We start from the raw sequence: 26,367 nt of genomic DNA on the forward strand, positions 1-26,367 counted from the left end.
CAGCACTGGAATCTGTGCCTCCCTTTTTTCTTCCAAGTGTTTCTCTCTTACCCTTGTCCCTGCTCACCTCCTTTCCCAGCCCCGCCTCTGCCCTGTTTTCATCCTTCCTGGTTCAGTCTTCTTCCCTCTTTGTCTCTTACTATACCCTGCTGGTTTCTTCCCGTCTGGAATTTTCAGAGCTCTGCCCTGACTCATCATATGATCTTCCCTCTCACAGCTTTAGCCTCCTCCTCTGCAGAATGAAGACGTTATATTAGATAATCCCCAAGGGCTCCTGAGACCTGCAAACACTGTCTCTAGCTAGTTCGGCAGGGAGGCCAAACACTTGCTGTTCAATCCATCCAGGCCCACTTGTCTCAGCTTTCCTCTAACCTGACGTGCTGGGGGCCTCCCAGAGGAGCTTGGCCCATGTTTGGTTTCCCAGCAGTCAAGCTAGAATCATGATTTTCTAACCCAAAGGGATCTCAGAAGTGATCTAATCAACTCTTTAATTTTGCTGAAGGGGAATCAGACCGTGTATGTGTGTGTGTGTGTGTGTGTGTGTGTGCGTGTGTGTGTGTCTGTGTGTGTGTGTGTCTGTGTGTGTGTGTGTGTGTTTCAAAGCAGGTCAGAGAAAGAGCCCAGTCCTTCTAACTCAGTCCTTGCTCCTTCTAAGTCACCAAGTTACTACCCAGTTCTCACTGTAACTCCTCCTATGCTCTCTCATCTTCAGTTAGTCCTTCTGAAACTCTGCCCTCCACCTCAGCTGCCTCTCCTGATAGTATTTTCATTGCGGCCAGGGACACCAGTCTCACCGAGCCCTCCCGGCACCACCTCTCAGTGGAGGCGGCAGGCAGTGCAGAGTGTACCAGACCACACGTCTGCCTAGCAGCTGATGATGTGACCCAGCTCCGCACAGAGATTGGTGCCTCTTACCTAAGAGAGTGAGCAAATCTAGCCTGCCCATTGCCCTCTCTACAAACTGCTAGCCCCAAAGGGGAGAAAGCAGACTAGAGAGAAGGCTGGAAGCAGAGGTGGGGGTGTTAGGAAACAGCAGCTGAGGATCAGGGAACTTGGCAAGGGGTATGTTTTTGGAGGGTGAAGAGATTAGGAGGGATTGAAAATCTAGGTAGAAACAGGAGGCGGGAGGCAGATGTGGGAAAGGTCTGGACCAGGGATATGATAGACAATTTCTAACCTTATAAATAGTACAGAGTCTCAAAAAAGCAACAGCCACAGCTCGTCCTCTATCGTTACTCCCAAGAGCGGACTCTCCCAGTCTCCCCACTACTAGGTTTCTACTCCCTTCCCCATTCCTGGAGCACCTCTCCCCATAGCTGGACAGACCTGGCTGTTGGGTCGCTGGAAGGTCTGCGAAGCTGAGGGCACACTGAAAAGACCTTAGACCCTAAGCTGAAATTGCATGTCTCCCCCCATTTCCTCCGGACATATGGACACCCCCTTCTTCCTCAAGCACGGAAACCTCTGGTGAGACCCCGATAAGGGAGTTGAGTCATGGCTACCCTCACTTTCAGGCTGGTCCTCAGTGGACATCCACATGGCTACAAGAGGGTGAGGGAGGAAAGGGAACTGAGCGAGTTGGGGGCGATGATAGCACAGAACCAGGCCCCTGGAAGTATGGGGAGAAGCTATCCAATTCCTGTTCCGGCCTGAGAACTTTGCTCCCCTTTCTATCATGTTTTATGGAACAGCAACAATGCTCCCCCCTCCGTGTCCCCCTCCCAGAGAACTCCTCCTCCCTCAAGACATTCCTGAGATACATTCCAGAGGAGTTGGGCAATTGTGGGGGGGGGGGGGGGGGAATAGAGGACAGGAGGTCAAATCCCAGCAAGGAATGGAATGTAAATGTACTGGGGGTAAGGAATTTGGGGTACATAGAGAATAGAGTCAGAGCAGGTACCCACAAAGGGAGCTGCAGAAAGACAGGGAGTTACAGAGAGGGACAAAGGGAGAGAGAAAGCTGAAGACAGAGTCAGAATGTAAGAGGGCTGGGGGAGTAACACTCAGTCTGTTACCAAATTTGGCCTCTGAGTCTGTAACCGCTGAGAGGGAGGGGAGGGTTGTGGGTGAGACTGACATATCCGGCCTCAGGCTGCTGGAGGCTCATTTAGGGCTGGACTGGGCAGCTGAAGGGCTGGACCTGACTTCCCCCAGCACGACCCTTCCCCACCTACATCCAGATCCATGCATATTCTTTCTCCCTAGATGTACCCCAGCCTATGCAGAGAGCTCTTTCCCACAAAGCTACTTACACAGTCTCTACATACACATTATCTCAAACACACAGCCCTACACAGATCCATCACAACCACGTCATCTTCCCATGGACTCCACCCCACGCACACAGCTGGGACGTACAAATACACCTCTATCGGCAAGCACACAGCACTCGGCCCCAGCACCTCTCCTCTCATTATACAGACATTCTCCTTCCATCCATCCAGTGAGCATTTTCGAGGGCATGTTATGGGAAGGCCTTGGGCCAAACTCTCAGTGGCGGGTAAGCCCTAGCCTCTGCCCTCCATGGGCTCCTGGTCAGCAGAGTGGATGAGCTACATACAAAGTTACAGAAGGCAGGATGTGGTAAGAACCAGGTGGCATGTGCTCACAGGAGAGATCCCTTTAGGTCAGGGAAGGGGGACTAAAATGTCTTCATGAAAAGTGTCATTTGAAGTTAGGATTAAAAAAAATAAAGATAATAAAAAATAACAATGATCTATCTTTTATTGACTATATGTCAATTTCTTTGTGTAATTTCATTTAATCCTTACAGCAACCCTGCAAGGTAGGTGTCGGTATTTCCATTTTTACAGATTAGGAAACTGAGGCTCAAAGAAGTTAAGCACTTGTTCAAGTATTTAACTTGAACAAGTCACACAGCTAATAAGTCACACAAACGAATAAGCTGTGAAGCCAGGATCCAAACCCAGGTCTCTGACTCCGAAGCCCAAGCTCTCTCCACTATTCCAGCCAGCCGGAGATGAGTCAGGGGTGGCATTCCAGGCAGAGAGAATAGCATAAGCAAAGGTGGAGAAGCAGAAAATCACGGAGGGGCATTCAGGGAAGTGAGGAGGCAGGCTGGTTGAAGCACAGGGTACCTGCAAGTGAGCAGTGATGGGGAAGTCAAGGTTAGGGTGGAAAGGCAGGGGAGAACTCGGCAGGAGTATGCGGAATTTCACCTACCGGAGGGCAACAGGAGGCAAAGGGAGGCTTTGATCAGAGAAGGGGCATAATCAGAAGTAAACTTTAGGAAAATAACTCTGGCATCTACCTTGGAGATTGGTTGTAAAGACACTGCATTAGCCCAAGTGGGAGGTAATGAAGCCAGAGTTAGAAAGGTGGAGAGGAGGACATCACTCATTACAAATTTTAAGAGGGAGAACTGACAGGAGCTGATGACAGTCTGTCCTCAGGAACAAAGGCCCAAAGTCAGGCTGGGGTCCCATTGCTTCGCGTCATCAGTAGGCACTCAGAGTGGCTGGGAGAGCTTGAGTTTAGGCAAGGAACTGGGAAAGGGGGAAAGAAAGGAGCAGATGGAGCTGAGAATGTGAAGATGAGGCTGCAGTTAGGGGATGTGGTTAGCAGCCAGGTAGGGGCAGAAGGGATGGGGTTAGTGACTCTATCAGGCTGGAAATGGGGAAGACAAAGTGTAAAGAAAGACTGGGAAGGTAACAGTAGGAAAAATACATCTATAGTTAGTCACTGGATCAGGCTGGGGGAAGAGGAAGAATAATTATGTGGATGGTGGCTAAGACAGGGAATGATGGAGTGAGGTCAGAGGCCAAGTCAGGCTGCAAGAGGTTGAGAAGAGATGTGGTAAGTGGCTAAATTAGGCTACATTAGTGGGATGGGGGGAGAGTGAAGGGACGTTGGCAGTGTCTAAGTAAAGATGGAGTTGAGGGGAATGGGATGCAGCCAGTGGCCGGGTCAGGCTGAGTAGGGGATAGTGTTGTGGTCAGTGGCAGGGTCAGGCTGGGAGTGAAATGGGGGTGTGGTCAGTGGCCTGGCTGGGCGTGGGATCAGCAAGATCCAGTTTCCTCTTTGGGTCTCATTTCCTCTTTTCTCTTGGGGCAGTGGGGGAAGGGGAACTATAACTAGACCAAGAAATTAAGGAGGCTTAGAATCAGGGAATGGCACATAGCAGGGACCGTAAAGACCTGGCAGTAGTGTTGGACTGGTGGTGGGGTATTCAGCAGATGACCAGGAGGTATGCACTTGAATGAGTGGGTGAAAATGGTGGGAGAGTGCTTTAAAATGATGGGAAAGCTCAGATTTGCATGACAGAAGGATGTGCGGATTCAGGGGTGGGAAGGGAGGCAGAATTGACACTGAGAATGGATGGTAAGGTGAACAACACGGGAGCATTAAAGGCAAGGGAAGTATTCTGTAAGTGGGTAGGCCTGAAGGGTGTGAAATGCAGGGCCAGGGAGGAGAGTTGGAGGGGAAGGTTTAATATCCAGGGAATGAGGGAAGACGGAGGCAGTAGGGCTGAACTTTCAGAGGATTAAGCCATCCCCTTCTCCCATGGGAGCAGTTTCCTTGGTCTGCTTCCCCCTTAATCACCATCCCGTCTCCCCTAGGCAGTCCCCCACGTGTTACTAAGCCTTGTATACCTCCTGAGTCTCTAACCCTTTCGCATCTCCTATCTTTTAAACAGTATGGTCCAGGAACCCCTGCCCCTCAACTGTGGTGGTCACAGCAAGAGCCCTAGGCTTAGACAGTAGAATGAAGCTGGAATCCCAGATGCTTGCAATTCTAGCTGAAGCCCAGAACCCTTGCCTGAAATTAGTTTGTCATTTCTCTGGGCCAAAGAAGCCCCTGTGACTACAGAGGCATAAGAGCCCTCCCCGCAAAACAAGGGCATCTACTTACTGCCAATCTCTTAAATTTACCTGCCCGAGGTCAACCACCCTGACCTCAACTACAACACCGAGAACTGCCCGAGATTCCTAACATTAACCCTGACCCTAATTTGTCTCCTGATTCCCAGTACTGGCTTTGACACTCATCTCTTTCTTAGCACACACCTGAATCCAATCCCTGATCCCTAATTTTGATCAAATTTTTACCTTTAGCACCAAATCCCGACCTTAACCCTAAATCTTGACCCCTAAACCTAAAGCTCATTTGACACTTGATTCCTGATTCACCCCTTCCGTTTATCCCTAATACTGACTATGCCAACCTTCTCTAATCCCTAAAACTGGACTTCTAACCTAGTTCCTGTTGGTGACCCTTAACCTGACCCTGAACTCTAACTTTGACTTATGTTGGCCATCCTAGAAAACAAAATAATGCTCTTAATCCAAACTTCACCTACACAAAACGCACCTGACTCACACTAATAAATCTAAATTTTAACCCCGGTTTTATAACTCCAAAAGCTAACCTTAACTCCTAAACCCAACTCCACCTAATCCGCAACTCACCCAATGTGTTCCTACTCACCCGCTATCAACTAACCTCAAAGCCGATCCCCGCCCTGCGCCACACTGCCACCCACTCCTCACCCTCCCCCAAACTCATCTGCTCCCAGGAAGGGCCTGGCTCCCGAAAAACGGCCTATTTAACTCCGAGCACAAGCGGAGATACACTGGACGCTGATCTCTCCAACAGGACCCGAAACAGACGCAGAAGAGTCAGCGGCCCCGCCCGCCCACCCGCCTCCCGGACCTGGCCTCGCAGCCCCACCCTGAAGCCCCAGCTCGCCCGGTCCTCCCTACCTGCGCTGCCCGGCTCTGTGCCCCGCCCGCTGGTCCGCTAACCCTCTCGTTCTCCGGGTGGCTCTCAGGCTCCGGCCTCGCCCTCTCTTCGACACTCTCTCGGCCACTTCCGTCCCGGGAACGTCCCCCACCCGCGGGCGGCGCCCTGGGCCCGCGCTCTATGGTCGCGGGGGCTGCAGGAAGCTGCTCTGGCTCCAGCTCTCGATGCTCGGGAGCCCGCCGACTACCGGCAGCCCCTCCCCGGCAGGAAGCGAGGGTGCGGCGCAGCCAGAGAAGGCGCCCGAACTGCGCCGGAGTTCCCTTTTAGGCTCTAATCCTTCCTTCTTCTAGCCCGGGGAGAAGGCGAGGGCGGTTCCCCAGAATGCCCGCCCCCAGGGAGTGAGGGGGCGGCAGGCAAGTACCCTCTATTTGCATAGCGCCCGGGACGTGGCGCGCACCGACGCCGCTTCCGCGTCGGGGGGAACTCCAAGTCCCGGAATGCCTCTCGGGTAGGTGCGTCACTTGTGTTGTGTTGGAAGTTGCGGGGAATCGAGTCTGGGAGGCGGGTCCGTTTTCAGAGACCCTGCTAGCACCTAGGAGGAAAACCCCGCTGAGGAACCTATAGGTGGGGTCGACTGACGGTCTGGGTCGCGCGTAGGGTTGGGGATTGGGGCCGGGTGGAGGGGTGAACTCCTGCGTTTCTGCACATCCTTTCCGTAGATGTCTCATATGGAGCTGGCGTTGGACCCGGGTGACCATGACCTGCTGGGCTTCTTGCTAGAGGAAAGCGGAGGTTTGGTGGCGGCGCCCGATGAGGCCTTGGAGGCTCCGCTGGGTTGGGAGCTGCCACTTTTTGAGGTAGGTAGGGGTCTGAGTCGGGGAGACCCGGGGCCGGTTGTGGGGTGTGTCCCTGAGGCAGTGGGAGGTGATACGTTAAAGCCTGTTAATCTGAACCCTATGCAGGCCCTGAGCAATTGGGACGTAGAGGATTTCCTGAGCTGCCTGCCGAGTCCCCCAGCATCGTTGACCGTTTTCAGCAATTCTAACCCCTGTCTTGTCCACCATGATCACACCTATTCTCTCTCACGGGAGCATGTCTCCATAGATCTAGGTAAGTCTGTAATAAGTGAAGTTTTGGGGGAGGAGAGGACTCACGGGCCTGGCTATTCATACTTTCCCTTTTTCAGCTACTGAGAGATATGGAGAAGAGGGGGCTCAGATGACTCCATTGCATGTGGAGGAGCCGGCAGAGCAGGTACTTGACTTGATTTACAGGAGGATTATTCCCCGCATTGCACGGGTTGGGGCAGGATTCCCCATTCGTTTCTGACATCCCTTTGCAACTCTGCTGCCCACCTCTCAGGAACCCCAGGAGATTGCTAGGCTAATACTGACTGAAGAGGAGAAGAGGCTCTTGGAGAAGGAGGGGCTTACCCTGCCTGGGACGCTTCCTCTTACTAAGGTAAGACTCCCATTGGAGGAGGGTTGTGAGTCCCAAGTAGGCCAGTTCTGTTAATTTTATATCAGTAACTTGAAAAAGAACTGAGGTGAGAGATTAGCACATTTGTTGTTACCAGGAAGCTGGATGCAAGGGCAGATGGTGGTTTTGCAGGGCTTGTACAAAGTTTGGTGTTCTTTTTAAGTAAAAATTCAGAATTATCAGGGTAATGTTAGTAAAGGGATTTGGAAAGTACTGTGCAAGCATGGGTCCCTGACACTTATATTTCACTGGTTTCGCACTAATCTACCTATAGCTGAATAGTAGAATTAAGTATTAGGGTTCATCAAGGCTGGATTGAGTAGTATAACAAGAATAAGTGTAAAATCCCGATTGTCAAGCAGTGAGTGGCGGCCTCACATGCACAGCATTGTGATACTGTGATGAAATCAATGTTCATTAACAGAAAGGTTAAAAGAATTTTAAGTTCTTAAAAGTACAAGTTGAGGGAATTCCCTGGCAGTCCAGTGGTTAGGACTCTGTGCTTTCACTGCTGAGGGCCAGGGTTCAATCCCTGGTCGGGGAACTAAGATTCCACAAGCTGCGAAAAAAGAAAAGGTTGAGTCAACAGTGTGATATGGCTACTAACAAAGTGAATGGAGTTTGGAAGCTGTATCGTCGGATACCAGTAAACTAACAGTGTTGCTGCTAGAAGGGCAGTAACCGTCTTGCTCTCCTTTTTACTGGCCAGAAAGCATCTTAGTGTCCAGTTTTGAGCCCCGATCTTTGACAGATATTAAGAGGATGCAGTCCATCCTGCGAAGAGCAGATAAGATGATGAGTTGTTTTTTGCCCAGTTTTTTTTAAACTCTGAAGAAATGTCAAGTGCTTTTAAATAGCTAAAGACCTTTGTTCTATTACAGCCCCAGAGATCAGGTGCTAGGTAAGTCTAATAGGTAGAAATAATAGAGGCAGATGTTGGCTCACGATAAGGAAGGTTTTTTTTAGTTAATAAAATTGTTACAGTGGCTTGGCTTATGACGGCATTAACAACTGGTCCTCAGAGGCACTCAGACAGAAGCAGAGTACCTGTTGGTCAGGGAAGCTGTAGAAGGAATTTCCACATTGGGAAGATCGAACTCAGTTGCCTCCAAACTCTTTGGTCTAATGTTCCTCGGATGATACCCCTTTTCCTGTCTTCTCTCAGATGGAGGAACAAGTTCTGAAACGAGTGCGGAGGAAGATTCGAAACAAAAAGTCTGCTCAAGAGAGCCGCAGGAAGAAGAAGGTGTATGTGGGGCGTTTAGAGAGCAGGTATAAAAGGGAGTGGAACTCGGGGGTGGAGAGAACAGAGGTAATTGGAAGTGTTAGGTTTTTTAAGGGTGGATACAGGCCATGCCCCCACATCCCTGTTATTCCTCCAGGGTTCTGAAATACACAGCCCAGAATCTGGAGCTACAGAACAAAGTACAGCTCCTGGAGGAGGAGAATCTGTAAGCAACTCTTCGACATCAGTCCTTTCTCATCTCTCCCATTTAATACTGTCTCAGTCTTTCTCTTGCTCCACACTTGATTTCTAATTAGGCAGCTCCCACGTGTAAGGTCTGGTGCTTGGCCTTTAGTGGGTCTCTGATTCTAAGAAGCTCATAGTAGCAGGGAATAAATTTGCAAGTAACTATGGGTAAGTATCAAGAAGGAGAAAGGAGGGAATAATAAAGACCTCATGTGGCGGATGGCATTTAATAGTAGATAGGATTCTTGGGTGGAGGTGTGGGGAGCATTCTAGGCAGAGAGAACACAGCATAGTCCAGTCTGGCTGGAACCCTAACACGGGTGAGTTGGGCTGGAAGGTAGAGAACGTATAATCCCTAGTGAGGATTGTGTGCAGAGCTGATCAGGCAGTGTAGAACCACTGAAGGGGTTTGCAAAAGGAGTTTAAATCAGGGCAGAGACGTGTGTGTTTGTTTTAGTGAGGTCAGGCATTTTGTTCACAGAGAGGAAGAGATCACTTGCAAAAATAGGTACAAAAGTAAGAGAGGATCCAGTGCACAGGTGGAGGAGATGAACTTAACAGGAGGGTTTTGTTGTATGTCAGGGTGCCAGGCCAGGGGCTGCTGTCTGTCCCCTCTCTTCCTCTAGGTCCCTTTTGGATCAGTTGAGGAAACTCCAGGCCATGATGATTCAGACAGCAAACAAAGCCAGCAGCGGCAGCACCTGTGTCTTGGTGAGGATGGTGATGGAAGGAGAGATTCTTTTCTCAGGTGGCACGGATAGGGGTGCAATGCAAAGCCCTTCTTCATCTCTTTTCTCCTGTGCTCTAGGTCCTGCTGTTCTCTTTCTGTCTCCTTTTCGTACCTGTGATGTACTCATCGGACACAAGGGGGAGTCTGCCAGCTGAGCGTGGAGGTGAGATCCTTGAGGATACCATTAAGGAAGGGCTAGGGGAGAAGCCCAGCCTGCCCTGAACGGCATTTGTCTCCTCAGTGTTGTCCCGCCAGCTTCGTGCCCTCCCCAGCGAGGACCCTCCCCAGCTGGAGCTGCCTGCCCTTCAGTCAGAGGTACCAAAGGACAGCTTGGACCATGAGCTCCAGGCTCCTAGCAATTCTTGCTGCCTCTTCTATCACATGCCTCAAGCTCCTAGCGCAGAGCCTCCCCTGAAGTTGCCACTGCCTGACAGTTTCTCAGCATCCTCCTGCCCAGGTCCCATCTCTCCCCTGCATGCAAATCTCACAAGTGAGGGAGGATGGCTCCCTACCCACGGCTCCACGTCTGTTATCTTGCCGGGTAGATATTCAGGCTAGGTGTGAGGATGTGGGGGCCTCAGTCATGGTCTGCAGCCCCCAGTCTGTGTTCAGAGGAAAAGGGACGGGAGGGGGCTCGCCTCAGGTCCTGGTGCCCTGTCAGGAAGCCTGAGGACTCAAACACACCACACTTACTGGCTTTCTGGGTCTTTTATTTGTACCCATGTATGTCTGTCACCCCATGAATGGGCCTGGGGGAATCAACTGACCTCCTTGAACACTTCATGCAGTGAGGGGATGGGGTGAAGAAAGAAATAAATAAGTGATTCTGATGCATGGGTCACCCTCAACCCCTCTTTACTGGCGCGGTTGGGTGGGGAGAAGGGAGGGCATGATTGTCCTGGTGGCTCAGGGCTGCAGGAGAGTTGGGGTGGGTGTGGAGGAGGAGGAAGGGCCAGGCTGAAGGCTGGGCTGTTAGCGCCTCCTTCCACAGTTCACGAGGCGCATTCTGGGCTTGGGTTTGCCACGGCTTCCTTTGGTCCAAGTCTGGGCCTGGTGCTTAGTCCCATGTCCTGTTTGGCGATTGGCCCAGGGGCCTTTTTATGCTGCTGCTGCTGCAGGGCCAGCTGCATGGCCCAGATGCTCAGCGGCCGCATGTAGGCCAGCGAGCGGAACACCTGCTGCTGGCAGTACGCCTCAGGCGTCTGGAAGGCCAGGCCCAGGCGCTCCCACACAGTACGGTAGCAGCCTTCAGCTGTCCGGAAGCCCTCCCAAGTCAGGCCCTGTCGGGAGAGATGGCAGTCATATTACTTGGCAACCTCTGAGTAGCTATTTCAGCTGGACAGATGGAGAGAATAGGGTCTGTGCCCTCAGGGAGTTCCCAGCCAGTGGGGGAGATAAACTTGACTCACAGGCAGAAGCCTGAAGGCAGGAGATAGAATGCATGCCAGGGAAAAGGGGGAGGCTCTCTGGATGGATAAGATGACATTGAATTAGGCTGTACAGAAGTCTGATGGCTGAGGAAGTTTGCTAGGCCAAGGTACAGATGGCAGAGAGTTGGGGAAGGGAGTGAATTACCTCTTGGATCATGGTGGCTGCCAGCCCGTAGACCACACCCACCCAGACTTCATCAGACTGGACACTGGATCTATCAGGAACACCATGGGGCTGCATTCCATTCACAGCCCCCATGGCCCCTCCTGCAAAGCCCTGGACATTGAATTCAAAGATAGTTTGGAGAGCACGGACCACATGTGGGGTAGGAAATACCTAATGGGGCAAGGGAAGAAACACAGTCTCTTAAACTTGGTTCCCACCTCCAGGAAAAACCCTTACCTTTCTCTCCGGTTCCTCCTCCTAGTCTCTCACCTCACTGTCTCCTTCTCCTAGGCCACTGGCCCTCAGGAACCACTGGCCAGCACACTGGTCAGACATGATGCTATAGGACTGAGGCTGAGAGCTGCAGTCATAGTTGTAATAGCGGCCTGGAGGAGGGGAAGGACAAAGTAAGGCTCCTTGCCTCCCCAGAGCTGCCTTAAGATTCCTTAGGATCCCCCAACTCACCATTCCACAGCAGTCTCTCATAGGCTTCTTGGCCCCGGCTAAGGATGGAAGAAAATTTATCCTGGACCTCCTGTGCCCCACACAGAGCAGCCATCTTGACCATCACAGCCACAGCTGCCAGCCACAGTCCTCCACAGTAAGCACTGATCAGAGACACAGGTTCAGCGAATTAGCCTGGCAGCTCTAGCCACTCCCATGTAGAAATAATAGGCAGTCACTTGTCCTTAAGCCCACAATCCCTTGATGCTCAGTTCCCCACCTCAGGCCCCTGGAAATCCCTACCCCCCAACCTGGGGCCTGTGGTGACCCATCCATCATAGGTTTGGTCTGCATAGCCTCCATTCTCAATGAGTCCATCTTGGTCCTTGTCAAACTTCATTTCAGACTCCATCACGGCCTAGAGAGGGACCAAGATACTGAAGACCTAGATGCTAAGAAAAGACAACAGTAGCCAGCCGGGCTCTCCCCAAACACCAGGCAGCATGCCCCTGGCATGACCACTGCACATGCATCCCTTACCAGACACACAGGCCACATGTCCCTCAGGAAGCAGTGGTCACCCGTCAGGTAATAGTCCCGATAAACCTGCAGCACAAACTTCAGGTTCAGGTCCTTCCAGTCCGCAGTATCATGGACCACATATGCATTGACCCGGAGCCATGGCTCATCATCTGGGGAGGGGAGAAAACCTGTTTCATCTGCACTGCAGGGTAGGGTAGAGGGTGCAAAAACTGAGGAAGAGAAGCTCACTTGTGGTGGAAGGACTTTTACCTGGATCCCCAACATCATGAGGCACGACGTTCCTCCTTTTCACAGGTGCTATTATCCCACTCATCAGGTACTGTTGCTGTGCCAGATCCTCCCTGAGAGTGGCCAGAGCTGGGGGAGCAGATACACAAGCGGGGGGCGCGGGGCAGGGAATGGGTAGGCTTGGGGTAGGGCACAGAACTGTGTGTGTATGACTCCAGAGGGGAACCAATAAGCAGGATCCACATTATGTTTGGGTGGAAGAGACAGTGTGAGGGACCACAAAGGTTCAGGGGCGTGGGGAGCTAAGAGGGCAGAAGAGGCACAAAAGGGACCCTCACCCATGTCATACTGCAGGCTGAGCTCGAGTTTGGGCCAGAGCATGACGAGGGCAAAGGAAGCGTAAAAGTGGACATCATATGTGTTGTACATGCGATATTCCTGGCCTGGAGGAATGAGGGAGACACACTGTTGCCAGGATTCCTGCTGCTCCTTCATACTGCCCTGCCTAGCTGCTCCTCTAGCATTGGGGGTGGGGCACTGTCACACTCCATACCTGACACTTACCCCTCATCCCAACCAGTACCCTGGGATAGGCAAAACCCATCATCCCGCCTGGGGGCAGGGCACCAACTGGCCTCATGGATATGGCCTGCCATACTGCGAACACCAGCGGCCCGTACCTTCAAGGTAGCCGAATCGACCATACTCTCGTAGGAGGGGGCGGAGCTGACACATGCTCCCCACCGTCTCCTCTCGTAGGCAGTCCTCAGGAACTTCCAGCCATACTGTGCCCCCATCAGCCAGGAAGTATAGTTCATTGAACAGCGCAGATTTGTACCAGGCAGGCAAGGATCTGGGGAGTCAGGAGGAGGGAACAGTCCAGTGAGTGTGGACCTCCCAGGAAAGGACGGATTCTGGGGTTCAGCAGAGTAGGGGTCCCAAGTGAATCCCAGCCCAACTCTGCTGATTTTGGTGGGTGGAGACTGAATCAAGGAGTCCCAGCTGAGGTGTGAGTGCCTGGGAGAAAGGCAAGAGATGGGCCCCGTTGGCACCTGTCATCCAATACCGGGCTCTGCCAAGCCGAGATCCTCTCTTCCCAGTCTGCATATCTGCACAGTGCGTAGTGGCTAAGGGTGGATGCTGCATGACCATCTGGGCCAAAGAACCTTGTGTACCGCCTGGGGTGGAGAGAAAGGGGAGGGATGAGAATGTGGGCTCCAGCTCAGAGCCCCAGCACCATGGACCCTGTGCTCTCTCATTCCCATCACCTGTAGTAGACCTGGCCCTTTGCTCCAAACATGATTCTGGGCATGTCCCAAGCCAGTGAGAACTCCAAGCGGCACTGGCCTCGAGGTGGCAGCTTGCCCATAACACACACTGCCCCAGCGAGGCCTACTCCTTTCTGCGAGGGGAGGCTTTGGCCTGAGAGAAGCGCAAGATGAATCAGCACAGGCACCCCCTTCAGCCGCAGGGGTCCCTAACATGGGAATAAAGCCTGCTTATTACCAGGCCTCCCCCCCCTGCTCCCAAGACAGGGACAACCTCTCTTCCCACCACCTCCCTGTCAGACCCCCCATCACCAGCGAGGGAGTCCAGCTGTCCATCCTGAAGTAGATCCTGCCACACCTGCTGCCCAGTGCTGTCAGGGTCAAAGGCTGTGAGGTGGGTTACCATGGTATCTGCCTGTTAAGGGACCAAAGACTCTGTGAGGAGAAACTCCACAGGTACACTGGCTCCTAACTCCCCTGAATATATTCCCGCCTCCAAGTTCCAGAGGCTAGGGTGGTGAGGGTGGGACTCAGGAGGTAAGGAAGTGAAGAGACCATGGTGGCATGGGGGGTGGGCTAGGGCCAGGCTGAGAGTAGGGGTTCAGAGGCTATGGTATGGGGCAGCCTCCTCCATACCGTGAGTCGTGCAGCCAGAGCCATCGTGTAGGGATTTGGAGGGGTTGGATGATGCAGAAGCAGCCCCTGTACAGTCTCCCCATCACGCTCCAGACAGAAGGGCTCATTCCACAACCCCCCTGGGGCATCGTCTTCACCCCCCAGTCCATTCCGCATGGAGAACATGATGGACACGTCCAGGGCTTCATCCCCTTCATTTTCCACATCCCACACAAAGACTCCTACAGGCAGGCTGCTGTCCTGGGAGCAGAAGATCAGACTCAGATGGTCCCAGCGTATCCCTTCTGGCCCCACTCCCCAGGATCAGTCCTTGGCACCGATGATCTGACTCAAATACCCGGCAATATACTCTGTCTTCCACTTGCATCTCCCCATATTGCCTGGCAGGCTGTCTGCCAGGAGACAGAAGACCAATTGGGCGGTGGTCCTGGGAAACCAGTGTGATGTTCACTCTCCACCCCCTCTTGCATAGGTCATGGAACTTCCAGGAGAGACAGATCCTGGGGAAGGGAGAGCAATGGAGGAAACACAGAAGGGGAGCCTCACCTGGTAGTCATGGGGCAAGATGGGTGTGATCTGGCGGCAGGTGAGGGTGACATTTTGGCCAGGAAGCTGATAGACAGTCCAGGCTCGGGGATACAGGGCGTGGTAGAATGCAAAGTACCCACACAGGCCCCAGTTCCAGCTCTGCAGGACACTCGGGCGCTCCACAGACAGGACTTGCTGGTACACAGTCTGCCCTTTCCGGCGCAAACACACTGTGAACTAAACCAAGAAGGTACGTGGGCTGGAAATGGGTAACCTACAGGTACCTCAAACAAGTCTCCCTCTCCTCAGAGTAGCTCCTGCCCTGCCAGAGCCCGCAGTGGCGACCAACGCACCACAGCCTCTCTCATCCCCCAGGCCTTTCCCCCAGGCTCGGAGTGACCACCGAGTCGTGCCTCCCCCATCTATCTCCCTTCACTAATGTGGTCTTAGTGCCCTAAGCCAGGCCCTCACCATCTCTGCTTTTACTCTTCTGCCTCTTCTGAAATTTGGATTTCAGACTGATCTTTCTTACAGAGAAATCAAGATATGTTAGTCTGTGTTTATAGTTTCAGTGACTCCCCGTGGCCCTCAGCCTAAAGCCTAAACTCATCTACCTGGCTTTCAAGGCCCTTCTTGATGTGGCCTCTCCCCGCCCATCAGACTCATTACCTGTTCGAGCCCTTATATTCTGCTCATATCAAATACTGTTCCTTGAGAGCACTACATTTCCTTCTCCATGCCTTTGCTCATGTTCATTCTCCATTTGGTAAAACCCCTCATCCTTCAAGGCCTAGGTCAAATGCCATCTCCTCTCCTCAAGCAGTGAGTCATTCTGCTGTGTGTCCCCCTACCCCTCTAGTCTAGCATGTTATAATGTGCTCACATTCTGACTCTCTGACTCCTCTGGAAGGGAGGGTTATGAGGGATTAATATCTCTTCCTTGGTTCAAAGTATGCCTGATATCTTTAATGTATATATGTCTGTTATCTTTAATGTATATATCAAATAATTTTTTTATGTTGTTGGAATAGTAGGTAATGGTTAAGACCACAGGCTTTTAACCGCAGAGAAAACTGGTTCTGAATCCCTGTGCTTCCATTTACCAACCATGTGACCTTGGGCACATTACTAAATCTCTTTGAATCTTAATTTCCTCATGTGTAAAATGGGCCTAATAATGGTACTTCCCTTGTAGGACTGTCTTTAAATATTAAATGTTATACAAAAGAGTCACAAGGCTGGAAGACATTCCCCCGGGATACCTCAGGGATGAGCCACAGAGGAAGCCTGGGCCATTGGGCAAGGCTGGTAAACCTGAACTAGGAAGGGCATTATCATTAACAGGACTCAAGGTCTGCTAGTCATTTCTCCTTTGAAGATAAGCTGAAAGCTGGAGGCCTCCCTCAGACAGGAAATAGGAACTTGGTGGACAACTCAACATGGGAGGGCACTAGAGAGATATGATGAAAGGTAGGCCACATGCCTCTGGCAATCAAAGGCCTTCATCACTCCGTGATGAAGGAACACAGGGAAAAGAAGTGAAGCTTCAGAAAAGGGAAGAAGTCTGGAGATCTATGCCTGGGAGAGGGGCTTCCCAGGCCCCCAGCCAGAGAGACCTCCAGAGGAGTGACCACCAGCAGAGAAGCTGGCCTCTGGCTGAAGCCTGGCAAATCAGGGCGAGCAGTGGGCGCTCTGTGCATCCTGTCCTCCTGTGCATTTGTAGACTGTTGGTTTGTTTTCCCTTCTGATCTTTCAACCAGGTTAAGTGATCCTGGAATTCTCTCACTCTCTGTGGCTGGCTACTGGCTCAGCTAGTGGAACTGGGGCAGCAAAGTAGGTAGGAAGCATTTACTAGAAAAATGAAGGGCACAGGGGTACCTTTTTTCTTTCAGGGAACGTGTGCTCTGAGTGTCTCGTTCCTATAGTACATCCTAGCACAGGGCTGGGCACACAGAAAGCATCCTGAAAGTACTTACTGGACTGAATCATGTACATCTCTAATTGCCACATCCTACACTAGCAAAGAGACCCTTCCTGGCCTGGGAAGTACTGCCTGGACCTCTCCTTCACCTCCTGGCTCTTACTTGATCAGCAATGACTGTTTGGTGCTGGTACATTCCAGGATTAAGCTGCCAACGACAGAACTGCCCTCTCCAGCCTCGGGTGATAGTGCCTCCCCCAATGCCACCCAAGGGACAACCTAGAGAAAGAATCAGGATGGTTAGTGGGGCATGGGAGAGGAAAACGAGCCCATTTCTCCCTTTCTAGACTATAAAGATGGATTCCTCTAAACACCATGGGGATATCAAATCGACACATTGTACATTTTAAACTTACACAATGCTATATGTTATATCTCAATAAAGCTGGGGAAAAAACCCTAGGGGATGGGTCAGTGCAACTTAAATAAGCTGAAAGCCTCTTTGCCTAGCTCTGCAGTAGGCCTGGACGCTGGGCCCTCTGTGACTGGGGAGAGCTGGAGTGAGGCTCACCATAGATCTGTCTCAGGGGCACAGAGTTGATGAGGTCGATGAAAGGTGTCTTCTTCTCCACCTGGGTCTTCCGGTACCACCACTGCAAGTACCTAAGGAGCAAGGGGCAGTGTGAGTGGAGGGGCAGCGGGCGGCAGTCACCGGCCTCTCTTTGGACACCCAGCTGTGACTTCCCATTAAATGTCCCGAGGATCCATCGCCTTCACTTCCAAACCTCTCCTACTCTCAACATCTCTACAATTCAAGGTCCTCTCATCTTCCCAGTCACCCCAGGTCACAGTACGGGACTGTCTTTGTTTCTCCTCTCTACTCTCCTTAGAAGGGGCTTTCTGATCTTTTCACACCACTAACTCCAACACGACTGCTTTAATTTACTCCAGGAACTTTCGTCTGAGGTGCTGAAAGGGCCAGTTACGGTTTCCTGATTTATAATCACTCCCACCCCACATACAGGCATAGGCTGCTGCGATAACTTTCTTCTTTTTAAAATGATGATTTTCTTCCTGATTATGAAAGGTGAAAATTTGGAGAATGCACTAGGTGGAAGGTGAAAAAAATCCCACCCATATACAGCCAGTGTTTACATTTTGGGGCATTTCCTTTTAAGTCTTTTTCTTTTTTTTTTCCTTTTTCTTTTAAGTTCAGCATTTAAACTGTAAGCTTTCTAATTTTGCTCTCTCATAATATCCCAGTAAAGCGTTCTAAAAACCCCAACATTTTCCTGGTCTTATCACAGCTCTGTATCCAATAGGCAAAAGATTCTGTTTGGGATTCAAGGCTTTGACATCTCTCTCAAGTCTATTTTCTAATCTTCCTTCCTACAAATTCCCATTCAGAGTGGGTCCTCATTAAGCAACCCCTGCCCTGCCAAACTCTCTCCCAATTCCACTCTTCTCCCTCACCAGCTAGTTTATACACATTATTCAAGCACACCACTTGTAACCATGTAATTGGGTAACCCCGCTGAGGCTTAGTTTCCTCATCTACAAAATGGGGATACCTATTGCCCTTCCTACCTCAAGGAATGGTTGGAAGGGCAAATGGCACAGCAGATAGGAAAGCCACAAAGTGGAATATCTGTGCATACACTGTCTCAACTCCCAATCAGACACTGTCCTGTTATTTTAGTGTTCCTCATGTGAGTCTGACATACTTTTAAGTTTCTTGGGGAAAGGGACAGTGACAAAGACTAGTTGATTATTACCCACAGCTTCAAGCACAGGGCAGGGCACATGGTCTGCAGTCAGTAACTATTTGCTGAATTTACAAAGAACGTTATGTACAGACAATGGGGCATAAGAGAAATGAACAGGGACAGGAGCAAGGGGAGGGAAAATCTGACTAAAGAACAGGGAGGGTACATTTTGGGGGTGAGAGGAGAGGGAGGGAAGACGAAGGATGGGATGATTGGAAGGCAGATCTTCTTTGCCAGCTTAGAGGAAACTGGACTTTGAAACTGGAGGCCACAAAGGATTGGTGAAGGGAGGGAGGGCACAGCGCGGATTAGGGCAGTGAGGGAGAAATGCAAGATATGAAGATAGGCAGAACAAAGGAGTATCAGGCGCAGAACAAGCACTCAATACATATTTACTGAATGAATGGATTCTGGCTGAAAGGGAGAGCAACCAAAATTGAGTTCTTACCGCTCTAAGGCCAAGAGAACTCTGTCTTGCTGGAGCTCCTAATCACAGTACCTACCCCCAGTTCAGCTCCCTCTCAGAGCCCACCTTTCTCTCACTCCACTTAGCTGCTGGCCATTCCTGACCTATTTGGCCTTTTCCATAATTTCAGCCCCCACTTAAGAATAATCATTCAGAATTCTTCCTTGTCTCACCCCTGCTTTCTCCTCAATGCAGGACCTCATCTCATTCCCAAACCCCTGTGTCAGTGATCCCCACCCTGTCCTGGGATGCAGAGCCAAGTCCAGGGGGCTGAGCACAGCTTCAGGCCTCTGTGATTCGGCTCATACTTAGGGACTGGGGGGTAGGATGCCTACAGATGGGTTCTTGACCTCCACGTCCCCACCACATGCACCCCAATGTGCTGTTCTCAGTACCCCAGCCCTAGATCCTATTTTGACCCAAAGCCTTTGGGGGTCAAAACTAGGCAGGGTCAATTTCAGAAGCAGCCTGGAGGGATTATTTTTGTCTGGTACAGGCCACCCAGGGGAGCTGGCAAAGGAGTCAGATACCCAGGCAGCCACAGGCCCTTCCCACTGCCTAGGGCTTGGGTTAGGTACACGGGCTCCCCACCCCAGCCCCAGAGCACTGACTGTGGAAGAGAAGGAGCCCCTATTTAAGAGGTTGCCAGGCCTGGGTTTCCCGAACTTTAAGCCTCCCTCCCCAGCTCTGTGTTTACTGTGTGGACTGACTCAGGATGACCTCTGGGTGATGCTTTCTCTTCTCACATCCACCTGCTCCTGTTAATAGGTCTTGGCCCCATCACTAGTCTTTGAACTCAGTGGGGATCTAGAGGCATCTGGAGGAGTTCTACAGCCCAGGATAAGCTCTTGGAGTGTCCGCCACCCTTGTGTGGGGGGAGACCAGGAAATGCTCTAGAAGATTATTACTAAGCTCTGGGGACACCTAAGGCAGTGCCTCTCTGGTCAAAGGTCTTTGCTTTTTATATAACGGGCCGTCTATTCCGGAATAGAGTGAACAGCACCTCTTATCGCTCTCTCCATATGGTTGAGAGCAGGAAGGCTCTCACCCTTTCCCTGGAGCCAAAGCTTGAGGAAAGAAGCTGATGGGTGTTGGGACTATTAATTGCTGTGCCTAAAAAAGTTCAGTGAATACTCCAGCTGCTCAGGAGAATCTGGGGCTGAGAATCCCGCCCCCTCCCCAGAAAACAACATTGTATCAGTACCACAGCTGCCAGAGTATCCCTTCCTACCTTGTCACAAAGTATAGCTAATCCCAAAGAGCAATCTCTGGAAAAGAGGGTGTATGTGAGAGGGAGCCTAAATGACTACAAGGCCCAAATGCTCCTGCTCTTTCTTGCTAAAAAGACAAGTTACAGGAAGGAAGGGGGTTGCAAAGAGATGTGACCTGGTCTCACCCTCCAAAACCATGGGCTTAAGAATTACGTTGGGAATGGGGGCCACCTGACTAGGACAAGGTATCCACCTATTTCTCACCCTTTCCTGCCGCTGCTGGAACAAAGTGAGGTATAATAAGGTAGTCTAGGCAATGGGATCTACTCACCTCAAGCCCATGCCCAAATGCTTCATTAGGTTGCTTAGCGAGACATTGTTGGCATTAAAGGGTTTCCTCTTCTCTGCAAACTCGTGAGCCAGGCAGATGCGCCAGCCAAAGGGAGGCACCTGGTAGCCCTTGGCTTTACCCTCATAGGAAGCCATCAGCTGCCCAAAGTCCTGCGGATTGCTGTAGCCCTGCTCATTCTGGGGTTGACTGTCTTCAGGGTTCTGGCAGTCTGTAACCTGCACAGCCTCAGTGCCTTCAGTATTTTCAGGGCAATAAGCCTGTGGACCCCCTTTGGCACAGCTCGTCTGTTCCGAGGCTGGGACTCCGGTTCTCATATTCCCTGGATTCTGGGTCCCCACGACCTCGGTGGTCTCGGTTCCCGAGCTTTCTGGTACAAAGTATCTGGCCAGCCAAGCCCAGATGTGGGCGCGGATTGTTGTTAGGTGTTCTCTCGGAGGGCCGGCCTCTGGGGAAAGCTGAGGTGAGCTAGTGTCTCCGTGGAGCCGGGGAGCTGTTGCTGCTGCTGCGGTGGCGGCGACAGCAATAAAGCCGCCACGGTCTCCCCCTCGGTCCTCTCTCTGGGTCCTGGGCGGGAAGGATCGGGCCTCGACGTCATTGGGCCGCGGTGATTAGCTGGCCCTGCCAAAGGGCGACTGGGCCCGCGGCGAGGGGAGGAGCCCTCGGGACCAGCCCGCCAGGCACCGCCCCCGGGGCCGGCCTGGGAGCTCGCGGCAGCCCCGGCCCACTCTCTGGGCCGTGGCACCAGGCCCCCACCAGGGGTGGGCGCCGGGTCCCGCCGGCCAGTATCCGGGACGGCGTTCGCACCCGGGTGCCAGCCCGTGGGAAGGTGACGCAGGGCACCGGGACCACTCGGGCCCCTTCCGGCCCTGCCGGCCGGGTGCTTCCGGCCGGAAGGGGCTCCGAGGGGGAAGAGGTCGGGGGGTGGGGGGGGCGAGGGAAGTCCCGCCTCTGCCGCGGCCGCAGCCACGCACTAGGTCCCGGCCCGGTGGGGCGGGCGACCGAGGGCCTCGGTGCACCGAGCCCCCAGTTTCGACCGTGCGAGGTGTCCGGGCTAGGGACGCGAGATGCCGGGCGGCCGTGGCCCTGGGCTGGGACGTGGAACCTCGAGGGAAGGGGGCGGAGGCGGCCTGGGGGTCCCGGCGGGGTAGGGGGAATATTCGGCGCTGAGCGGGGCTGGGGGCTGGGATCCAGAACGACTCCCTCTCTCTCCGCAGTGCCGAGTCAGCTGCCGCCATACCTCCCTTCCGCCTTCCCGCATCCCAAATTTGGGCGCTTCCCTCTGACACCCTGGTGCTGAACGCCCATTCCCCGGGTCCTCACCCCCAGGCTCACCTGAGACACCCCTCCGGGCCGTGGTACTGACCTCTGATACCCCTTGTTTCCTTCTAGATCCGATTCCGGAGCTGCCATGATTGAAGTGGTAGCCGAGCTGAGCAGAGGTCCTGTGTTTCTGGCAGGGGAGACGCTGGAGTGTGTGGTGACCGTCACCAACCCCCTGCCCCCCACGGCCACTTCTGCATCCAGGTGGGGATGCCGGTACTGAAGAAGGTGGTCCTTCTGGGAGGAAGCCTGGTATCTATAGTGCTGAGCCAGAGCTCAGGTTGTCCTGTGACTACAGCACCATCTTCTTGCTCATTGAGCTCTCATTGTAGGAAAGGCTATTTAAAATTTAAGATGTGGGTGACATAGCCCTCCACTCTCCTCTCCTCTCTTCTCCCCCACTCCCCCTTTTACCCAGTATACTTCTCTTTGTTTAATGGTTTCTCTTTGGGGTTCTGGATTCTCTGATCCAGAGGACAGCCGCCTCACTGTGTTTGTTGGTCATCTCAGTGGTAGGAAGTTTGGGGGAGCATCTGTAAGGTCAGGAACTGCCCTCTGATGTCCTCTTTTCCTCCTCCCACAGTGAGGCTCTGGCATGGGCCAGTGCCCAAATCCACTGCCAGTTCCATGCCAGTGAGAGTCGAGTAGCACTGCCTCCCCCTGACTCCAATCAGCCAGATGTCCAGCCTGAGAGCCAGACTGTCTTTCTACCACACCGAGGTTAGAGATGGGGCATTTGCCTTTGGAGGGGGACGGAATCATTGTTACCCAAGGGTGAAATTGTCAGATTGTTCTGGTGGGTCATTATAGTCTCTGTCGCACTGGGGATGTGGAAGAGTGTAGTTATTGCTTTGGCGGCGTAAAACTGTTCCTATCTCACAATGAGAAAAGAGGAGTGGCTTGGTTTGGGTTGCCCTTTGTTGGCAGTGCTTACTGCTCCCACTTGCTGTGCTAACCTCCTCCAGTACTAGACAATGGGGTTATTAAGTTGCAGTTTTATCTTTTCTAGGTGAGAGGGGTCAGTGTATCCTTTCCACTCCACCAAAAATCCTATTCTGTGACCTGAGGCTAGACCCTGGAGAGTCGAAGTCATGTGAGTGACTGCCCCCTGACCCCTCGATTGCCTTCTAAGGCTCCTGGAGGGAGGACCTCTCTGGCTGCTTCTGGCTGCCCTGACTACTACCTCCCAACCAGACTCCTACAGCGAAGTGCTGCCTATAGAGGGACCACCCTCCTTTCGGGGTCAGTCAGTCAAGTATGTCTACAAACTGACCATTGGCTGCCAGCGTGTCAACTCACCCATCACTTTACTCAGGGTCCCTCTGAGGGTTCTTGTGCTGACTGGTAAGTAAGGGTTCCTGGAGGGAAGGGCTGGAGGAGAGCCTCACCAAAGCAGAAATGATCCTTAGAGGGTTTGTGAGAGGGGCTGGAGGGAAGCTTCCTGGTCTTAGTGAAGGTGTGAGGGGGTTGGGGAGAGAAGGTTCTGGAGCATAGGTGAGATGTGTACCTCAGCTGTGGCGTCCCTTACCTACAGCCCTCTCAGGTTGGAGTCTAAAACCCTACCCACTACTCTTCTCTCTGTTCTCTCCCACCACCTCTCCACTCATTTTCTCTCCAGGCCTTCAAGATGTCCGCTTTCCCCAGGAGGAGGCAGTTGCCCCATCCAGTCCATTCTTGGAAGAGGATGAATGTGGCAAGAAGGACTCATGGCTCGTTGAGCTGGCTGGGGAGCGCCTCATGGCTGCCACATCCTGCCGCAGCCTCCGTGAGAAGCCCTTCACGTTGTCCCACCCCATCCTCCCCTCAGTATTCCTGTCTCAGAGATTGAGTCTCCTAGCTGCCACATTCTCCCGAGGATCCAGTGGTACCTCACCCCAGATTCTAAAGGAAAAGCCACACCTTTTGGCCTCTGGCTTCCAGCCCTAGACATTCCCCAGTGCAGACCCCAGGCTTACTGTGTCCCATTCTCCCCAGATCTGTACAACATCAGTGATGGCCGAGGAAAAGTTGGGACATTTGGCATCTTCAAATCTGTATACAGACTTGGCGAGGACGTGGTGGGGACCTTAAACTTAGGGGAAGGAACTGTAGCTTGTTTGCAGGTGAGAAAGGAGAGGGACTTTGGGGGAACTGGGTCTGAAGGTCTGGGTGGAAAGAGAGGGCCTGCATAAAGAGGGGTGGCAGGTAGAAATGGGCAGTGAGGTCACCCAGGATCCCTCTGGTAAAACAGCGTGAGGTTGGGCTGCCCTCCCACCCGGAGTCAGCGCATCCCAGCGCCTGCCAGCACGCACTTCTCTTCTTGCTCCCAGTTTTCAGTGAGCTTACAGACGGAGGAGCGTGTGCAGCCTGAGTACCAGCGGCGCCGCGGGGCAGGGGGTGCCCCCTCTGTGTCTCATGTCACTCATGCCCGGCACCAGGAGTCCTGCCTACATACAACCAGAACGAGCTTCTCCCTCCCCATCCCTCTCAGCTCCACACCAGGCTTCTGCACAGCCGTTGGTGAGACCCTGACTATTACCGGGGGTGGGGGGGCACGGTAAGATGCTGCGCTTAGGTAGCGTATAATGAATCCTGATTCCTAACACACTCCCAGACATACCCATATCCAGTCTGTGACCCTCAACACTTTCTCAGACCTTCAGCCTGTTTCCTGGGTGCACTGACCCCTAAATTCTTAACAGCTTTGCACATCTTCACTCCCCCTACCCACTGGGACCCTGTGATGCACTGATCTCTGACTCGCCATTGCATTTACTTCAAGCTACGAAGTCTTGACTGTCTCACACTTGGGTTATTAGGTAGTTGATGCCATCATCCTTACTGTCACGGTTCCAGTTTACACACTAGATTTCTTCAGCCAAACTCTCGATCCTAGCTCCCTGACCCACACCTCCCCGCTCTTCCTGAATACAGGTTTGGTTTTTTTTTCTCATTTGCTAACCACATCCTGTCATTGGGTTTTACTCCTGGCTTCTAATGCTTCTACTTTTATCTTTTTTCCCACAGTATCCCTTAAGTGGCGTTTGCATTTTGAATTTGTAACATCCCGAGAACCAGGTTTGGTGCTCCTCCCTCCCATGGAACAGCCCGAGCCTGTCACCTGGACAGGGCCTGAGCAAGTGCCTGTGGACACCTTCAGCTGGGACCTCCCCATCAAGGTGCTGCCTACAAGCCCTACCCTGGCCTCATATGCGGCCCCAGGCCCCAGCACCAGCACCATAACCATCTGAAACTGGCCCACGTGGCACTGCTTTCTTCAGGATCCTGAGAACTCAGCACCTGGACTCTAGTAGGGCCCATTTTTTCCACCTGGGGTCCAGTGGCACAGATAATGAGAGGCAGGCTTTCAGCTGTAGCATTAATTTATTTATTCAGAATAAATGGGCAGCTTCTAGTGGTTTCCCTGGAAGTGGCAGCAGCAGTGGGCAGTCAGCAAAAGGGTGGTCGGTTGAGTTTAGCTGGAGTGGGGAGCAGGAGCCGCAGGAATAGGGGTGTTAGCTGAGCCCCACTCTGGGTCGGGCCCTCCCCCTTTGCAGGGCAGCCGGGGGTCAGATTTTTGCACCAGGGAGAACTGGCACGTTCCTGCCTCCTGACGTACCTCACACCCAGCGGGGAAGTCGATAGGATGTTGGGACCTGGGGAACCAAAGGACGGGGAAGGAGTCAGGACAGTGAAGGTCCACCTTTATCCCTGCCTCGCATCCCCCCTCCCAGCATTCCTCCCATATCTTCCCCCAGTGCCCCTGTCCCCCCTGACCGAGCTCTTGCCTGCCGTATATGGATTTTTTTCGTTTCATAGCAGGAATATTTTCCCTCCAGATCCACCCCAGCTCCCCTTACTTTGTAGCCTGAAGCCTTCTCTCTCACATTTTTGTTGGTACCTTCAGGTTCGGCCAGCTTCATACTGCTACTTTGTTCATTCTCACACCACAGCAATCTAGTCATGCCCTGGCCATCTCTCAGTCACTCACATCAGAGCCATTCTCTCTGGCCCTCAGTGGTCACTCACGTGTCACAGCAGCCCACACCGACGGGATGCAGGCAGGTGCAGTGGAAACAGTCCTTGCGGAGCCAAGACTCGCCCAGGGTGAAATATTTCCCTTCATGGTGGCAGGGCGCTAGGGAAGAGCAGGAAATGTTAGTGTGCTGGAGCGCAGGGAGTAAGTGCTGCCGCCCCCGCGTTTACCCTCTCCTGTTTCCCAGCTCGGGGGGTCTGGGTCTTCTGACACAGGATCACCCCTGAGCCCCCTTCCTCCCAGTGCCCTCTGCTCCTGTCCTTCCCTAACGCCTCACCCTGCTTTACCTTGAGCTTGGAAGTAGCACTTGCTGTGGACTCCTGGGTGCTGGAGGAGCAGAGATATCACCAAGCAGGTGATCCCCCAGCCGCCCAGGGTCCCCTTAGCCTGTCCAGCCCATAGCATCCATAAGGCCATTCCTGCAGTACGGCCCTTTCAGACCGTTCCTGGCTTCTGTTCAGGCTACTCTGGTCTTGTCTCCTTGGCTTTTCTTTGTTTCTCTCGTCGAGTCTTAGTTTCTGTCTTTCTCCCCTGGGCTCCTGTCTCGCACCATCTCCGTGCCCTCTCACAGGCTTGGGGATGTTTATAAAGTGAGGACCCTGGCCCCCTGCTGAGTAGAGCTGGAAAAGCTGTAACTCTGTTTCCTGAGGTGAGGGCATGAAAACAAGAGGTCTAGCTTTAACAAGCTGT

General features: G+C 52.7%; 5 protein-coding genes across 8 annotated transcripts in view; 2 read left to right on the forward strand and 3 right to left on the reverse strand.

Moving 5' to 3' along the window:
- TLN1 (talin 1) overlaps nt 1–6,009 on the reverse strand; it is a 31,980-nt gene extending 25,971 nt beyond the window's left edge. Inside the window, exon 1 of the mRNA XM_065879646.1 lies at nt 5,724–6,009. The gene's annotated coding sequence lies outside the window, so the exon portion shown is untranslated. The remainder of the gene's footprint in view (nt 1–5,723) is intronic.
- Nucleotides 5,927–10,213, forward strand: CREB3 (cAMP responsive element binding protein 3). 3 transcript variants are annotated; one of them, XM_065879650.1, is made up of 10 exons: nt 5,927–6,215; nt 6,423–6,560; nt 6,666–6,813; nt 6,890–6,957; nt 7,075–7,164; nt 8,348–8,454; nt 8,565–8,633; nt 9,280–9,364; nt 9,462–9,546; nt 9,625–10,213. In XM_065879650.1, the coding sequence occupies exons 2-10, from the start codon at nt 6,423–6,425 to the stop codon at nt 9,939–9,941; spliced, it is 1,107 nt and encodes a 368-aa protein (XP_065735722.1). In that variant the 5' UTR covers nt 5,927–6,215; the 3' UTR covers nt 9,942–10,213. The 3 variants fall into 3 exon arrangements, with proteins under 3 accessions (XP_065735722.1, XP_065735723.1, XP_065735721.1); XM_065879651.1 differs by lacking the exon at nt 5,927–6,215 and adding an exon at nt 6,224–6,327; XM_065879649.1 differs by lacking the exon at nt 5,927–6,215 and having other exon boundaries at nt 6,271–6,560; nt 6,642–6,813.
- Nucleotides 10,077–20,859, reverse strand: GBA2 (glucosylceramidase beta 2). Of its 2 annotated transcripts, none has more exons than XM_065879647.1 (17): nt 20,322–20,859; nt 17,119–17,210; nt 16,711–16,826; nt 14,645–14,863; nt 14,099–14,338; nt 13,775–13,877; nt 13,463–13,616; nt 13,247–13,372; nt 12,875–13,047; nt 12,533–12,637; nt 12,216–12,323; nt 11,964–12,115; nt 11,735–11,841; nt 11,445–11,587; nt 11,250–11,365; nt 10,959–11,150; nt 10,077–10,663 (listed from the first exon to the last, which is right to left on the reverse strand). In XM_065879647.1, the coding sequence occupies exons 1-17, from the start codon at nt 20,654–20,656 to the stop codon at nt 10,376–10,378; spliced, it is 2,769 nt and encodes a 922-aa protein (XP_065735719.1). In that variant the 5' UTR covers nt 20,657–20,859; the 3' UTR covers nt 10,077–10,375. The 2 variants fall into 2 exon arrangements, with proteins under 2 accessions (XP_065735719.1, XP_065735720.1); XM_065879648.1 differs by lacking the exon at nt 10,077–10,663 and adding an exon at nt 10,789–10,815 and having other exon boundaries at nt 20,322–20,656.
- Nucleotides 20,860–21,750: 891 nt separating this feature from the next.
- Nucleotides 21,751–24,892, forward strand: RGP1 (RGP1 homolog, RAB6A GEF complex partner 1). Its single transcript, XM_065879588.1, has 8 exons — nt 21,751–21,866; nt 22,246–22,382; nt 22,672–22,755; nt 22,857–23,006; nt 23,281–23,427; nt 23,637–23,764; nt 23,972–24,161; nt 24,669–24,892. The coding sequence occupies exons 1-8, from the start codon at nt 21,751–21,753 to the stop codon at nt 24,890–24,892; spliced, it is 1,176 nt and encodes a 391-aa protein (XP_065735660.1).
- A 224-nt stretch (nt 24,893–25,116) lies between these two features.
- On the reverse strand, nt 25,117–26,094 carry MSMP (microseminoprotein, prostate associated). Its single transcript, XM_065879589.1, has 3 exons — nt 25,965–26,094; nt 25,671–25,779; nt 25,117–25,297 (listed from the first exon to the last, which is right to left on the reverse strand). Exons 1-3 carry the CDS (start codon nt 26,092–26,094, stop codon nt 25,117–25,119), a joined length of 420 nt encoding a protein of 139 aa, XP_065735661.1.
- Between the last annotated feature and the right edge of the window lie 273 nt (nt 26,095–26,367).

Source organism: Phocoena phocoena, chromosome 6 (assembly GCF_963924675.1).
Source record: "Phocoena phocoena chromosome 6, mPhoPho1.1, whole genome shotgun sequence".
NCBI classification, from domain to species: domain Eukaryota; kingdom Metazoa; phylum Chordata; class Mammalia; order Artiodactyla; family Phocoenidae; genus Phocoena; species Phocoena phocoena.

What these genes read in the sequence shown, in the direction of transcription:
- MSMP (XM_065879589.1), bottom strand. Translation starts at nt 26,094, where the DNA reads ATGGCCTTATGGATGCTATGGGCTGGACAGGCTAAGGGGACCCTGGGC. An exon ending in GTGCTACTTCCAAGCTCAAG is followed by an intron (nt 25,780 to 25,964) that starts GTAAAGCAGGGT and finishes GCTCTTCCCTAG; the next exon opens with CGCCCTGCCACCATGAAGGG. An exon ending in GGTGTGGGCTGCTGTGACAC is followed by an intron (nt 25,298 to 25,670) that starts GTGAGTGACCAC and finishes TTGGTTCCCCAG; the next exon opens with GTCCCAACATCCTATCGACT.
- CREB3 (XM_065879649.1), top strand. Translation starts at nt 6,423, where the DNA reads ATGTCTCATATGGAGCTGGCGTTGGACCCGGGTGACCATGACCTGCTG. An exon ending in GGACGCTTCCTCTTACTAAG is followed by an intron (nt 7,165 to 8,347) that starts GTAAGACTCCCA and finishes GTCTTCTCTCAG; the next exon opens with ATGGAGGAACAAGTTCTGAA. An exon ending in CTCCTGGAGGAGGAGAATCT is followed by an intron (nt 8,634 to 9,279) that starts GTAAGCAACTCT and finishes CTCTTCCTCTAG; the next exon opens with GTCCCTTTTGGATCAGTTGA.
- GBA2 (XM_065879647.1), bottom strand. Translation starts at nt 20,656, where the DNA reads ATGAGAACCGGAGTCCCAGCCTCGGAACAGACGAGCTGTGCCAAAGGG. An exon ending in GCCCCTGAGACAGATCTATG is followed by an intron (nt 16,827 to 17,118) that starts GTGAGCCTCACT and finishes TTCTTTCTCTAG; the next exon opens with GTTGTCCCTTGGGTGGCATT. An exon ending in ACAGCTGGACTCCCTCGCTG is followed by an intron (nt 13,617 to 13,774) that starts GTGATGGGGGGT and finishes CGCTTCTCTCAG; the next exon opens with GCCAAAGCCTCCCCTCGCAG.
- RGP1 (XM_065879588.1), top strand. Translation starts at nt 21,751, where the DNA reads ATGATTGAAGTGGTAGCCGAGCTGAGCAGAGGTCCTGTGTTTCTGGCA. An exon ending in TGTCTTTCTACCACACCGAG is followed by an intron (nt 22,383 to 22,671) that starts GTTAGAGATGGG and finishes TATCTTTTCTAG; the next exon opens with GTGAGAGGGGTCAGTGTATC. An exon ending in CACATCCTGCCGCAGCCTCC is followed by an intron (nt 23,428 to 23,636) that starts GTGAGAAGCCCT and finishes CATTCTCCCCAG; the next exon opens with ATCTGTACAACATCAGTGAT.